This window comes from Rhinolophus sinicus, linkage group LG13 (genome assembly GCF_036562045.2).
Source record: "Rhinolophus sinicus isolate RSC01 linkage group LG13, ASM3656204v1, whole genome shotgun sequence".
NCBI classification, from domain to species: Eukaryota; Metazoa; Chordata; class Mammalia; order Chiroptera; family Rhinolophidae; genus Rhinolophus; species Rhinolophus sinicus.
Window position 1 is genome coordinate 35,700,336 of NC_133762.1, and position 14,401 is coordinate 35,714,736.

The following is a 14,401-nucleotide window of genomic DNA, read 5'->3' on the forward strand; positions in this document are numbered from 1 at the left end:
TAGCCACTAGTCCCTATAAAAACTCCCAGGAGGACAGGGGAGACACGATCATCCCCATTTTACAGATGGGGAAGTTGAGGCTTTACTAGGTGTAGTCTGCCCAGGACAGGAACCCATTCCACCGCCCACTTCTAGAGCTCAGAGAGGACAATGAAGCTCTGAAGAGTATCAGGGTTAAAATAGGGGCTCTGGGGAAGCCAAGGTGGCAAGGGTTGACCAAGGGACTTGTCCATGGGGAGATCCCATCCCCAAATGCCTAATACCTGTGCTCTGGGGAGTGTGGTAGGAGGTAGGCTGGGGCTGGAAGAGATGAGGGAGCAAAGGAATAACGTGAACAAAGATCCTCTGAAGGGAGGACACAGGGTGGAGAGGCCCTGTGCTCTGGAAGGGTACACTGGAAGGCTCAGGTTACCTGGGTATCCACAGTGGTGACTCTGGTCTGCAGTACAGCCTCTGGCTCGATCTTCTTCCTGATGGCCAGGCTGCTGACAGTCATGGTTTCCGTTTTCACGGGCTGTAGGGAGATGAGGGAAAATACTTCATAACTCAAGCCCAGGCATGACTCCTGCTCACAAGCAGCTGTGGTGTCGGGTCAGCAGGTTGTCTCCCACCCCTGCAGCTGGCCAAGTCTCCAGAAGGGTACGCAGGTCAGGGCAAAAGAAAAGGCATGGTGTAAGGGTCACAGATGAACAGCCCAAGAGGAGAGCCAGAACAGCGAGCAGCACCCAGCTAGGCCTGCCCATGACCCTGCACACACAACCTTGTGGGCGCTATATGCTGTTTCTAGGTTACCATCAACAGAACATCTACTATTCAGTGAGTATTCTGAGCTGGGCCCCACGGTAAGTGCTTTCCATCTACACATAATGTCACTGAATCGTGAATAACTCCAATGGTTATGCCACCACCTCCCAGCTGCTTCATGTGAACGGTTCTTTAGAGCGCAGTCACATCCCTGGAGGCCCACAGGGGCCAGGCAGCAGATATAAACAAGTGAAGTGGGCTTGTTGAGGACTGGGGTAAATTGGAGAGCACATGGGGTTTCACTCAGGTTTGGCCAAATCTGGCCATGGCTTGAGTGACAGAATCATCTGATCTTTTTAAATGATATTAAAAAAAAACACACAAAAAACCCTGGATTTTATATTCAATGTCCTGATTTTAAATCAAGGTCAAAGGAAACACATCTGCTAGCCAGACCCGGCCGAAAGCCCCAGTTTACAACCTCTACTCTAGAAGGCTTAAGTAAAATGATCAGTTTTCTGAGTCCTCCATTGAGCCTGGCTCATAGCAACGCACACAGCAGGTATTAACATATGTGAGTTGAATGAATGAATGAATGAATGAATGAATGAAAGCTAGCTTGTCATCTGGTTGGGAGGGTGGTGAGAGGGCATTCTAATAGATGGTTGTAACCTGGAGATCTAGCCATTCATTTAATTAATCATCTGTTAGTGCCCGGTATGTGAAGGCTTAGAGGAACTGCCATCTGGTAGGAGAGCGGACCTGTCAGCCACAAACCTGACTACTTGGGATACTGCCAAGGGCAGAAGCATGACCGAGCAAGGGGGCTATGGAGGGGATAATACTTCTGCCCAGGGCAGTCAGGAAAGGGTTTGCTTGGGAAGGGACCTCTGAACTCTGTCCTGGAACATGACACGTTTGCAAGGCAGAGAAAAGGAGGATAAACCTTCTACCCAGAGGGTACAGTATGATGTGAAAGCCCAGAGTGGATGAGCTCATGTTTCAATGCCTGGAAGATGGGGAATGGGGAGTGTGGTAGGAGGTAGGCTGGGGCTGGAAGAGATGAGGGAGCAAAGGAATAACGTGAACAAAGATCCTCTGAAGGGAGGACACAGGGTGGAGAGGCCCAGACACAGTCTAGCCCTGTGTCGCCCTCAGTGACGCTGTCGCCTCTTCTCTAGGAGTTTCCACGGCTACCCCAGGGCCAGATGGACTCAGACTGCTGCCCCTTCCCGAGGAAGCCCAGGCCCCAGGGAGAGGAGGCCAGGCCAGGATCAGGGAAAACCACTGACTTTCAGACCAGGCCGCAGGAGGCCCCGCGAGGCCGCAGCACACGCTCTCTGCAGCGCCATGCAACACAGGCAGGGAGAGGAGGATTCGAGGAAGACCAGACTGCCGGCCATCACTTGACCTCAGGCAAGCGATGGGGTCACAGGGTTAAAAACGCCAAGGAGTGAAGGTTAGGGGTAAACCCGCGTTGACACACATGCGAGCACAGAACCATGCTGTTCTGCAGAGGGGCAGTCATGCAACACGAGACAGAGCTTCATTCAGGCGGAGGGACTCTGGGCTGCAGGCTGGCGACTTAAGTCTTCTCAAAGATGACCCAGGGCCCTCGGAACATGCAGTGCCCAGTGGGCCCGGTCTCGATGAGGCTCCACTGTACCTCAAACTGGGGCATATCCGGGGTGGAGCAGGCCCCTCGATCCGGGCTGTCCTCGATGCCCCCGGACTCGTCATCCTGGCTGGGGCCCCTCTTGCTGAGATCCCGGGAGAACACCAGGCCCTCAGTTTCCGAGTCGCTCTTCTCTCGGTCCAGCTCAGGCAGACTGCGGGAGAAGTCTTCGAAGGCGCTGCCGTGGTAGTCCCCAATGACGGTGAAGTCAACCTCAGCCTCCAGGCTGGACGTGGAGCTGACGGTGATGCTGGAGCACTTCCGCTCAATTGCCAGGTGGTTGTCCTTCAGGAACACCGCGTCCCTCTCCTGGTCCTGCTCCTCGTCGCCTGTGTCACTCTCTGGGGCTCTGGGACGTGGCGCTTTGACTTTCTCTTCCAAGCCCTCCCTCAGCCCTGCTCTCTATGGCCAGATAAAATCAAAGGAACGGGGGCGTGGGGCGAGAGGGAGAGAGGGAGGGAGAGAGAGAGATATCAAGATGGTGAATGACAGAAGGCATCTTGGGGCCATGTTGATGTCCCAAATGGAAGAGCAGGTCAGGAAACAAAAAACCCCCCAGGAAAGGTTCCCTGGCATCATAACAAGCATAAAAAAACCCGAAAACTTCTCAAGAGTCGGGATGTTCCTTTTTGAGGGTCTCCTGCTGATGGCAAAGCAAGTACAAAGCAAACATCCTGCCAGTGGGTCCTGGACAGGGGCTCCATCCAACGTTTGGATCTGAGAGCCTATCAGAAGCAGCATTGCGCACAAGGCAGGGATGGGGGCCTGGGTCCCAGGCCCATCCGCGCAGGCTGGCATCGACACACAGAAACCAAGGAGGGAGACCCAGGGATCAAGGAAACCCAGGAGGGGAAAGGCAGAGAGGCTGGATGGAGCCAAGAGCTTTGAGGAACAAAGAGGAAGCCATCACGGTTTGTCAATTCCACTGAGTCTCCATGGGAGGGGATCAGCATTATCTTGAGGGAGGAACAATATGGGGTGATTCCTGGGTGTTACATAGGTTCAACCCAGAGCTCCATGAGTGGGCTGGCGGGCAGGCCACAGAGTGGAGGCTCTGGTCCCATCAGTGTAATTGACAACAGCAGGCCAAGGAAATGCCTGAGGGCAACTCTTGTCTGACATATACATACCTCTCAACTGGCCTGTCAGGGATTAAACACCGCACACACATTTGGGGCCGGTTCATGACACCTCCTTTTTAAAATCAATCTAACACCCACCAAATATTTTTAAAGTACTTGGCTTCAGGTTCGAGAGATTCAGTGCGCTTAAAAGATTCACTTGCTTAATAAGCGTCCATTTAGCCAGTTTCTGGAAGGCTGAGAGGTGTGAGGACACATTCCAGACAAGCCAGAGTTGAGCTGCCCCAAGAAGCACTGCCAGAGCAGGTGGGAATCTGAGGCAGTGATGCACCCTGGGTCATCAGGGCACCAAGGGGGCTACAGAGACCTGAGGGCCTGAGGGGCTGGCGAATCTCAGGCGCCCCCCTTTCCCAGGGGGGTTCGCTGCTAAACTGGTGACGTGCTTCTCTTCCCTGACCGCATCTCCGGATTTGTTCTGGATTAGAGAAGATAGTTAGTCTTAAGGAGGCAGAAAGGAACTTGACACGGGGAACGAGAGGGAACCAGAAGTGAAAGATGGAAACCTCTGGACTGTCAGCTTCCCCAAGGCAGGAGAACCAGGGAAGGGAAAGGAAGAAGGAAGGTCATCGGACAAGCCAGGCAAAACAAGTAGGAACCCAGCAGGTGGGGGCAGCAAGGCAAAGCAAGTGTGTAGTTTGTTGGTGGTGGTGCCACCCTCTCCACTGGGGCTATGTGACCCTCTGGGTACCAGGTCACACCAAAAGCCAAGGGTCTTTGTGACTAAGCTCACATGGGCAGAGCAGATGAACCCATCATTCTGCATGGGCATTTAGGGCGCATTTAGGGAAAAGAACTCACAGGGATAGACAAGCAGCCTCTCACTGCACTAATGACGAAGGGCTACTAAAACATGCTTCTAATAAGCTATGCAGCATGCTGTCAGCTCCCCTGGCTGGGGGCAGAGGTGGGGGTGGGGGCTCACGTGGCCAGTTCCCCCAGTAGCTTCCTCCAGCGTAGTTTCACAGCCTGAATCTGGGGACACGAGTTCGAGTTCCATGCGTCCTTCATGGTGGGATGTGGTAGAAATGCCCTCCCGGAAGTGTCTGGTAGCAGGCGGCATCACTGAGAAATCGGTGGCCTGAGGGCTGGCAATGTCGCCCAGGGGCTGGAGGTGGACGAAGCCCAGGTCTAAAAGCTTATTCCGCTGTTGCTCTACCTGCCCCAGGGAGGCCTCTGAAGACAACTCATTTGGAAGGACCCTTGTTTCACCCTGACTCACTCGACAAGTTTCAGCTCCTTGAGTCTCAAAGATCCGAATTTTGTTGGCCACTGAGGTCTTGCTAATATCTTCCAGGGAGCCCTCTTGGCCCCCAGCCTGGAAATGGGTCATCTCCTTTTGCTTCCCTGAAGGGAACCCCAACCCCAGGGGTACACCCCCCTCGACTTCTTCGAGGACAACTCTGGGCTTTCTGCTGGTGACAGGAGGCGCCCTGCGCTCACCTCCGTCCAGAGTCCTGACTGGCTCGACTCGGTCCTTGGGATCTGGGCATTCTTTAGGAGGATGGACAAGTTTGAGAAACATAGGGGATTCTTCTCCAAAAGGGTCACCGAGCTGCAAAGGCTCCCGTGACCCACAAGGGGCTGTGCTTGGAGAAGCTTCCTCTGGAGGTGTCTGAGCATGAAAGGGACGAGGGGAGGTTGGGGGTGGGTTGATCACCTCCATCTGAAGAAATGTCATTTGAACCTTGCTGTCCTCTGTCACAGGTTCTCCTATTTGGGTGTGAACCAGTCCCCTGTCTTTGGACAGGAAGTTACCTCTGTCCAGTCTGGCTGGCTTCCACGGAACGGCGTAGGCCGGGAGGTCTCGGCACACACCCTCTCGTTTGTGAGGTGAGTGCTTCTTCCATCCCGCTGGGGGACTTTTCTCAGCCTTTCTCATCGAGTCTCCACTCCTGGAGACCTCTTCCTCTGCGGCGATGGTGGATGCTGGGTGGGTAAACTCTCCTTCCACCCCCCACCCAGCTTCTTCCCAGACCTCAGCAAACGTCTGCCCTGGAGAACATCCCTTACCAAGCTGCTCGACAAAGGCCTCCAGCTCATCCAGTCTTCTGTGGTTCCTGGGGGGTCCTGCCCCCTCCTCCAAGGAAGCTGTATGGGCTTCACAGTCTTGGTCCTTGCTCCTGTCAGAAGGTGCAGGAGAGCCCCACGGGTCTGAGGGATTCAGCTCAGAGCTCTCTGCCAACTCCTCTGAGAGCTCCGGCCTGGTCTCGTCTCCTGGAGGGGCTTCCAGGGGCTCTTCTCTCTTCTCCAGTGGCGGAGGGAGGATATGGTCTTCAAAATCTTTCTCTCCGTAGTTTAAATAGAAACTTCTCTCTGCAAAGGAAGTATCGGTTTCATCACTCGAGTCGGCTCTGGCTTCCACGTGGGCTGGATCCAGCAGAAACGACTGGAGTCCTCCTTTGTCAGAGGCTGGCGAGGGGACATCCACCTCTGCTGGCCTGGTCCCCGGGACAGTGGGTCTTCCACAAGCCTGGGACTCCTCCAGCTCCTTCGTCAGCTCCATCTGGCCCTCCAGCTGACCACCTGAGACCCGAGGCTCTCTGATGGTTGCCTCCCCAGCGCCCACCCTGAACTGACTGCTCTCAAGCTTTTCTGCCAGCGTGCATTCTGCAGCCAGAGAAGCCCCTCCTGGGCCTTTCCTGACCCAGGGGCCTTCCTCCCACACTGACTCAAAGTCTTCAGGGCTTGCGATCATTCTTCCTTTTTGCTGGGTATTTGCTCTTCTGGCTCCCACCATTTCTTCTGTGGCCACTTCCACTTTGAACTTGTCCACCAGCACATCTACTTTGGAGAGTCTGCCATCGGCAAGGATATCTGCAAGGCCTGCCTCACATTCTTCCTGCTGCGTGGTGGCCACTTTTACAAGTCTGAGTTCTTCTGGCCTAGTGTACTCTCTTTCAATAAGTACCCAATGCTCTGAACCCTGTGTTTCAATCGGAGCAAGAAGAATTAACATGAAATGTCAGGCACCTGAAGAACGGGGCAGCTTTTTCCCTCTGCAAGAAGGGACCAATCTACCACTGAAAGGTCAACACGTCCCCAGAACGGACTGGGGAGAGGAAGGCATGACAATGCTAGTCAGCCGCATCAAGGCTCCCCTTCCCATCAAAGCACCCCACAAATTATTTACCAACTCCCTTCAACCACCGCCCCAACTTGGTCAAATGGGATGAGATTTCCTTCCCTCTCTGTGTTAACCATGAGGAAATGGAGATCCAATGGATGGGCCAGGACTCGAACGCTGCCTCTTTTAATAATGTTAACTGCCACTGTCAGAAGGGAAAGTAGCTGACATCTCATGGAATCTTTGAATGTCAGAGCTAAAAGAACTCCTAAGCCACTTCCAGTCTAATCTCCTCATTGTGCAAATGGGTACGCTGAGGCTGAGAGAAAGTCAGTGACTTACCCAAGGTCACTGTCAGTTGATGGTAGAGTCAGGAAAAGAGTGCTTGATTTTTGATGCCTGAGATCCTTGCTGACTTTATCTCCCAACCTATGGAATATGGGTCCCAACTGTGGTTTAAGGTCAAGTTGAAGGGAAGCACTGAGTTAAGTTCCATAGGCCTCAGCCTGAAATCTGACCTTTCTCCAAGGGCTTCTGGGAAGGAAAGCGATTAGAACAAAAAGTACCAAACGGCCAGCTTCTAGAGGTTAGTGCCAGTCACTATGGCCTGAACTTTGTAGGGGTTCATTCCCAAAGAAACAGATATAAGGCCTCTTCTTGAGGAATTCTAACAAAATCCACAAAAAGAAAAGGACTGACCAGAACACATCACAGGAGAAAATCTAAATATCCAGGCATCATCATGGGTCAAAAGCACCAACGAGAGGGTAGCACTGTCAAGCCATCAACAAAACAGCCCTCTACCTCCCGTGTAGGGTCCTCCAAACACTGCGTAGGAGGGGATGATGGACCTCCAGAATCATTCAAAAAGCAAAAAGACCGTTGGGATTTTGATCTTCTTACAGCTACAGTATACGTTATTCACACAAAATCTGAATGGAAGTCTAATAAGAAATAAGGGGCTGCCCTGTTAAAGTTGGGGGCCTGGGATGTCCTAGTGACCCGAGGTACCTCCCTCCTTTGAAATCACTGCTCTGAATCAAGCTCCTGGTGGTACAGATGTGGAAACTGAGGCCTAGAAAAGGTAAGCACCGTGCCCAAGGTCAGAGAGTGAGCTAGCGGTAAAGGTAAGGCCTGATCTCTGACCCCAAGTTCTGTGAGGTGCATTCGTGGTAAGAGGTGCCCCAAACTGCTCCCAAACATGGGCGGGGGTTAGGTTTATATGACCTTGGGCTCCGATTCAGGTTATGACTTGGTGTCTGTCGGATCCCACAATATCTAAAGAATTCTGAAGGATCAAGGAAGCACTGTAAACCCTCTCCCCCACTCCATTCCACTCCCCCACTCCATTTCAGTGAGACCTCCATGACTGTCAGGGAAGCAAACCTCAGTAAGAGAATCTCGCCAACAGAACAGACAGATAAAAGGAAGGGGGAAGGCCCAGACAAAGTCAGACGTAGTTTTCGGAGATTTCGCTTCAGCTTGGTAAGCCTTCGGGACAGCAGCATTTGAACCAGCCCGGAGAGAAGTGCCTCGAGAGCCTGCGGAAGCCAGGTCTCTCTTCTCCTTGGGAAGCTGGTGCCTTTAGCTGCTCCCATTTCGGTTTGTACTGCATCATCAGCCTGGCAACGATGGCCAAAGATGGTCAGTGAGACCCTTTCAAGAACATTCCTGCCCCAAATCTAACTAGAAACTCGTTTCTAGAAACTAGAGGCTTAGGAACTAGGCTGAGTGGGGTGGGAGCTGGCACAGAACAGAGAAAGAAAGGTTGTGTAGGAAGAAAAACGGAAACATGTACTTATATTTAGTTACTCTGTGCCAGGCAATGTCAGCCCTTTGTCTAAGTTATTCAACTGAATCCAAATGGTAACCTGTGAGGCAGGTACTGTTACCCGTATTTCAGAAGGGGAAACTGAGGCACCCAGCGAGGAGGTGACTTACACAGATGGCAGAGTGAGCACTGAGGGAAGAAGTAGCAGCTTTGCATCTAACAAGTGCAAGTAGACATATAGGATCCTAAAGAGAAAAAAAAAAGACTGAACAAAAATAGAGACAAGCTTTGCTGGCACCAAGACACTGGCAGAGCCGCACCTGGCGCTAGCGACTGGTATGAAAGTTGTTCTGACCAGATTACAGGATGGCATGATGTCAAGGTGGCCCCACAGCCATTCTTTCCACTTAGCCAAGGGACCCTCAGTGCCTGCTCAGAGCGCCCCCAGCTATCAAATGGAGGCACTGTGGCAAGACCGGCCATGAAACAGAAGCTGGGAGCGGAAGTGGAGCCACTTCTGTTCCCACAGAAGCCACCACCAAGGAGAAAATCTCCAGCCAGGCAGTTCAGCTGCCTCTGGGTGGTTCAGGCCCCACCTGGAGCTCTCGGCCACATTTTGGGCCCTGCTCTTTACAGGAGACCCCCAGAGGGCTGTCCAGGACGAGGAACCCTCTAGAAGTCATGCCCTGGAAGGAGTTGTTGAAGAGGGGAGGTTGGTGCTCAGCTCCTAAGGGCCTTCTTGGAGGAGGACACAGAGCAGATCTAAGGGTGCCTGGGGACAGGGCGAGGCCCACAGGCCGCTGATTCAGAAGGGCAGAGAATCCAATATGAAAACTTCCCAGTGATGACTGAAGATGAAATGAGCTGCCACTAAGAACCGCGAGAGCCACGTGCGGAAGGGCCTGGACAGACGACGTCCAGGAATGCTGAGGAAGGGCACACGTCCTCCCCCGCCCCAGTATGGACCCGTCCTTGGCTATAGGAGCTTCTCTGTTCCCCTCACCCTGGGATTCTGTTGACTGCTGTCCAACTTCTCTCAAGACAGTGCTGGCCGTTTCCTTTTTATTTTTTACATTGAGGAAAAATCAGAGTACAACTATGATTTATGTTTTATCACTTATGTAGTTGACTCATGTCTCTTTTACAGTTCCAGTGTGTGTTCAGCAGCTACAAACTTTTTCTCTGGGAATTGAGAAAGGTACATGCGCTCACATACGCTGTGTCAACAGAGGAGGGTCAGATATCGGGGAAACGGAAGTTTCGCCCAAATGACTGGTCAGTAACTTCCAGTCCTGATGGCCTATGATGTCCCAGCAGAGAGGGAGGATGCAGGCCCCTGCTCCCTGGGCCTGGATTCCACTTAGCCTCCAGGCGGGGGGAGGGAGGGCAGGGGAGTCCCAGGAGCCCCCGACCTGCTGCCGTCCTGGGAGCAGAAGCAATGCCTCCTCACTTAGGAGCAATGCCTCTTCACTTAGGAGCAATGCCTCCTCAATTAGGAGCAATGCCTCCTCACTTAGAAGCAATGCCTCCTCACTTAGAAGCAATGCCTCCTCACTTAGAATGCTTGCCAGACCAACATCTCTACCACTCCAAGGATGCTCCCTGGGGCAAGACGCCCACTTCGCCTGCCTGGAGACCCTGAAAGACCCAAGCTCCGAGGGGAGTTTAGAGAAGATGGAGGTGGGGGATGGATGGGATGCTATTCCCTAATGAGCCAAGACTAGACCTTACTCGGGCCTCTGAACAAAGTCGAGACCTCAGGGCAGAAGGCATTTAGGTTTCATGAACCCTGTCCCAAGCTAAGAAGGCAGACCCTGCCTTTCGTCACCTGTCTCAGCAGGGCCTGAAGGGAGATCATCTCTGCCTCCCTTCAAAGCCAGAGGTAACTCAGGCTGTTCTGTCTTCACTGCATTTCAGTCCTGATTCCTGGTAAGCACTGGATGATGGAGGCCCTTTATGGACTCCTGGAACGAGGATGTGCACTTGTCACAGCGTGGGGACAATATGGGCTACCCACTGTACCCATCTGTATGAGAGAGTCTGGTCCATCCCCCTCGCCCCAGAGAAAGGACTGTCTTAAGACCATTGGGTGGTTCTGGGTGGGCGGGGAGATAATGACAGTAACCTCAGGAGACGCTGCGAGGCTTTTCTGAGTGAACACTTCCAAGCCTGTGGCCATCCCAGGCTCAGGTGCCAAGTCCTGCTGAGAGGTGTCCTGGGTCCTCTGGGACTGCAGGGGAGGCCCAAGGCCGGAGGAAAGGGAAAGAGGGAAAAAGGGAAGGAGAGACAGAGAGGGAGAGAGAGAAAGCAGGAGAGACACACACACAGAATCTGTAAATAGCCCAGCTTTGTAAATCCCACATCCTTAGGGTTTATAGATTAGGTAGGAAGGAGCCACGCTGCCGTGGGGAGGAATAGAAAGGAACTGCCCCTCAAACCATTCAAGGTACAGAGGCCCAGGTCAGCTGCCGGGCCAGTTGGCACTCTGGCTTTGGGACTTTTCTCATCGCCTGCCCACTCTCATTCAAGAGGTTTTGGAGCCATACCACTTACACTCTGGTTCCAAGTCTTCTCTGGTTTAGAGAATGGTTCAATCCTGTAATTTGGGTCTTAGCCCCGTTTAAAAAATTATCTTTGAAACGAAAAGCTGGGCTTGGCAAATGGGAGCTCTGCTTTACAGTTTGGGGTCCCGAGTTTGGTTTAAGTTCCTACCGCTTTCCCCTTGACCCAGATGAGGTCCAACAATTTATGAGGAATCGACTAGGAACTCTGGATGAAACACCCCTGCAGGACATCCCCCACAAAGCCCTTATGTGGGTCAGCGATTCTAATCACCATCAGCCATGGCCCCGTGACTACCCACACTCCACACTTGCCAATGAATAAAGTATATTTATATCCATTATTCTGCTCAACCTTCCCAACAACCCTATGGAGGGGCTATTTTGGTTCCCTTTAGGTGAATTGACTAGCCAGTGAGGCTCAGAGAGGTGAGGTTATTTGTCCAAGACCTGGTCCAGTCTCTGGCTATGGCTCCTCCCTATCTCCCAAGTCTTCAAGGGCATCTGAATGCTGATGGGACCTGTAAGCCAGTTAAATGGTCCATTGCTCCAAGGTGAGCTTCTGGACCAGACTTCTTTCCTGCAGTGGAAAGACGGGAGGTGGAGCAGATGCCACCTTTTAATGACCCACCTTCTAGCAGTTCCAGCTGTCACCAGCAGGTGGGGTACGTCCCTAAGCCAGGCTGCTCTGAGGCAGCGCTATGCCCCAGAGCCCATCTCCCCAGGACTCACCGTGCCCTTCTCTGCTGGAGTCCGACCCTTTCGGAAACCTCTGCACCCCATTTCACCCACTTCAGGACTGCACAGAGCTCAAGTCTCTCCCCCGGGCAGGAAGAGCAGGACGTGTAACTGGATCACCAGTCCCCACGGCCCCCTCCAGAGTCTTCAGGGTCTTGTTAGTGCCGGGGTGACTTGTGGGCTTGTTAGAAGCCCACAGTGGGTGAAGGGATCCGCCTTCCTCCATGGCACCAGCCTTAAAGGCCCCCAAAGCATCCCTAACTTTGAGAATCACCAGCCAGCGAGCTACCACCGCAGCCACACTGGACAAGGCCATCTGTTACCCGGCAAGCCGAGGCCACGGGGCGTGCTGAGTCCATCAAATGCTCTGCTTATTAGATCACGGCTGCATCGCCAATTGTCAAAGCATTAGAGGGCAGCACACATGCAGTTGACTCAATGCCTAGTCTTCACAGGCTTGTCTTACTCCCAGGCATCTGTGATTTCATAGCAAATACAATGCCTGGGAGAAAAGAAATTCGGGTCCTGGCTCCTCTTCTATCAACCATGACACTAAACAAGTCCTTCCCCTTCAGGGCCTCAGGGCCCCATCTGTAAAATGATGACCTGAACCAAGCAGGTTCCGAGGGTCCTTTCAACTTTAAAAGAGATTCTGATGTGCAGTTAACCTTCTGTGTGAGAGTCCCAGGATTCTCAAAATGAAACAACAGTAACTCACACCGAGCACTTAGGTACTCTGCTGGCCCCTCCATGCTTCATCTCATTTGATCGTCACAATATTCCTAACCAGTAGGTACTTTTATTACCTCCTAACAGAGGCTCAGAGAGGTTAAGTAACAAGCCCAGAGTCATCCAGCCAGCAGGAAGCAGAGCCAACATTCAAACCCAGGTGGCGTAAGTCTAGAGCCCAGTCGGTTTTGGGCACAGTAATTAAGCAGCAGCGCTAGAGAGAAAACACCTCAGTATAAGTGGGGTAAATATTGCCAAGATTCAGCAGTGGTAACAATAACAGCTTGGGATTATAAATACAGGAATTCTCAAGATCCTGTCTTTCTCATTTTCAATTGAGAAACACCCATGCTTTCCACTCTGAAAGGCAGGTCGTGTGGGATCCTTTTCTGAAGCAACAGGAGCAGCTCTGACTTTCTTGGAGGATCCGTTCCCCTCCAGTGAGCTCTAAGGATCCTTCCGGGAGAGAACACCCCCTGCCCCCATTTGTGTTTTCACAATAGGCATGAAAGGATCTGGTTACTAGATGGAACTACCCCATTCTTAAAGTTTAGTGTACATGAGACTCGCCTGGGGCACTTATTTCAAATGCTGATTCCAGGGCTCTACCTCCTATATTTTGATTCAGGTCTGATATGGGGCCCAGAACCTGCATTTCTAGTAAGCACCCCTTCCCCCTTATACTCTGGTTGATGGAAGGGGAATGCACCAAGCTACCATGAGTCTTATTTTTCAAGGTGGTCCCTGGGACCCCAGATTCCAAGATTTAGTGAGCGTCTGTCTCAGCCTAAGCCCCCACCCTATCTCCATCATCACTTTATGCAGCAGTGAGGTGAGGGGTACATAGGTGTGGAGAACGAGAGTAAGTCAGTACATAGCAACTTTCCCCACCCTCTTTATCCAAGGCCTCTGTGGAGGGGTTTGGGGTGAGACCTACCTCGTTGGCTTTCTCAGGGGTGCCCTTGGGGGAGGGGGAGGCGGGCGAGGATGGCAGCCTGCGCTCCCGCTCCCAGTCTCGATCCCGGTGGATCAGCTTGCTGTTGGGTTCTTTCAGGGTCCTCTTGAGCTCATTGATGCTGGCCTGGTGCTTCAGTAAGACGTCCTCGGGCTTGTCTAAGAACTAGGGGGGATGGAGAGGACAGCCAGGCATTAGAGGGACGGGACACAGGGTGTGTGAAGATGGCAACAGTCACCATCGCTGCCCTACATCAGCAAGGTGACTCCCACCCATGACCCTGCATCACCCTCACGGCGCCCCACGAGCCAAGCAGGGCAGGGGTGTTAGCCCCAAGAAGTGCACAAAGCCCTTAAGATTAAAAAGCATTGACCTCTGGTCAAGCACCACCTTTTCTTCTCCTCTGCCTGGCTCCCGGCCTCGGAACACCCAGGTCAGCACAAATCCCACAGGGCTGGGTGAGTTCCCTTTGGTGCCGTGAGCCAGTCTTAGCCACAGAGGTGACTTCCCTTTGCTCACAACGAAGCACAGTGAGAACTTGCCCACCCTGTTCACTGGGCAGCTCGGGCCCACTCCCTGGATTCCGGATCCTGGTCCCCACCTCTGGCTGAGACCTCGACCACTGCGCTTAGCAGGATGCCCAGTCTAGGCCCCTCCTAACCCAATGTGTGCAGTTGCTCAGGATCTCTGGGGCCCTTCTAAGACCAGCGATGTCCAGAAAAATGTGCCCTGCTCCCAAAGCAGGGACCAGGGGCCAGGAAAAGATTGTGTTCGGAATTCTCTACTGTGAGCTACTACCCTCCCCAACCACCCAGCAACTTCCAGATACCTTGTGGGTACCAACTCCTCAAGAGCAGATAGGGTGAGAGACAGCCAGGTAGAGAAAGTAGGATGCTGTGGGATGTTCAGGAGCATCAGGAGACTTAGAGACCAGACGGAAGAGAGGTAAGTCCCAAGGCGGGACATGAGAACTGAGCCAGGTATAGCTGCAGTCAGAGGTGTGTTCCCCATTAAACAGCCAA

The 14,401-nt window shown here is 52.8% G+C and overlaps 1 protein-coding gene across 19 annotated transcripts in view; it reads right to left on the bottom strand.

Moving 5' to 3' along the window:
- The window catches only part of EPB41L1 (erythrocyte membrane protein band 4.1 like 1), a 117,254-nt gene that overhangs the window by 16,821 nt on the left and 86,032 nt on the right, over positions 1 to 14,401 (bottom strand). For 9 of the 19 annotated variants that reach the window (XM_019732848.2, XM_019732873.2, XM_074317806.1 and 6 more), the window contains 6 exons: positions 13,362 to 13,544; positions 10,522 to 10,626; positions 4,484 to 6,484; positions 3,869 to 3,976; positions 2,411 to 2,821; positions 413 to 514 (listed from right to left, as the gene is read on the bottom strand). In XM_019732848.2, coding sequence (XP_019588407.2) covers positions 413 to 514; positions 2,411 to 2,821; positions 3,869 to 3,976; positions 4,484 to 6,484; positions 10,522 to 10,626; positions 13,362 to 13,544 — 2,910 coding nt within the window. The remainder of the gene's footprint in view (positions 1 to 412; positions 515 to 2,410; positions 2,822 to 3,868; positions 3,977 to 4,483; positions 6,485 to 10,521; positions 10,627 to 13,361; positions 13,545 to 14,401) is intronic. The other 10 variants (XM_074317815.1, XM_074317816.1, XM_074317814.1 and 7 more) reach the window with 3 other exon arrangements.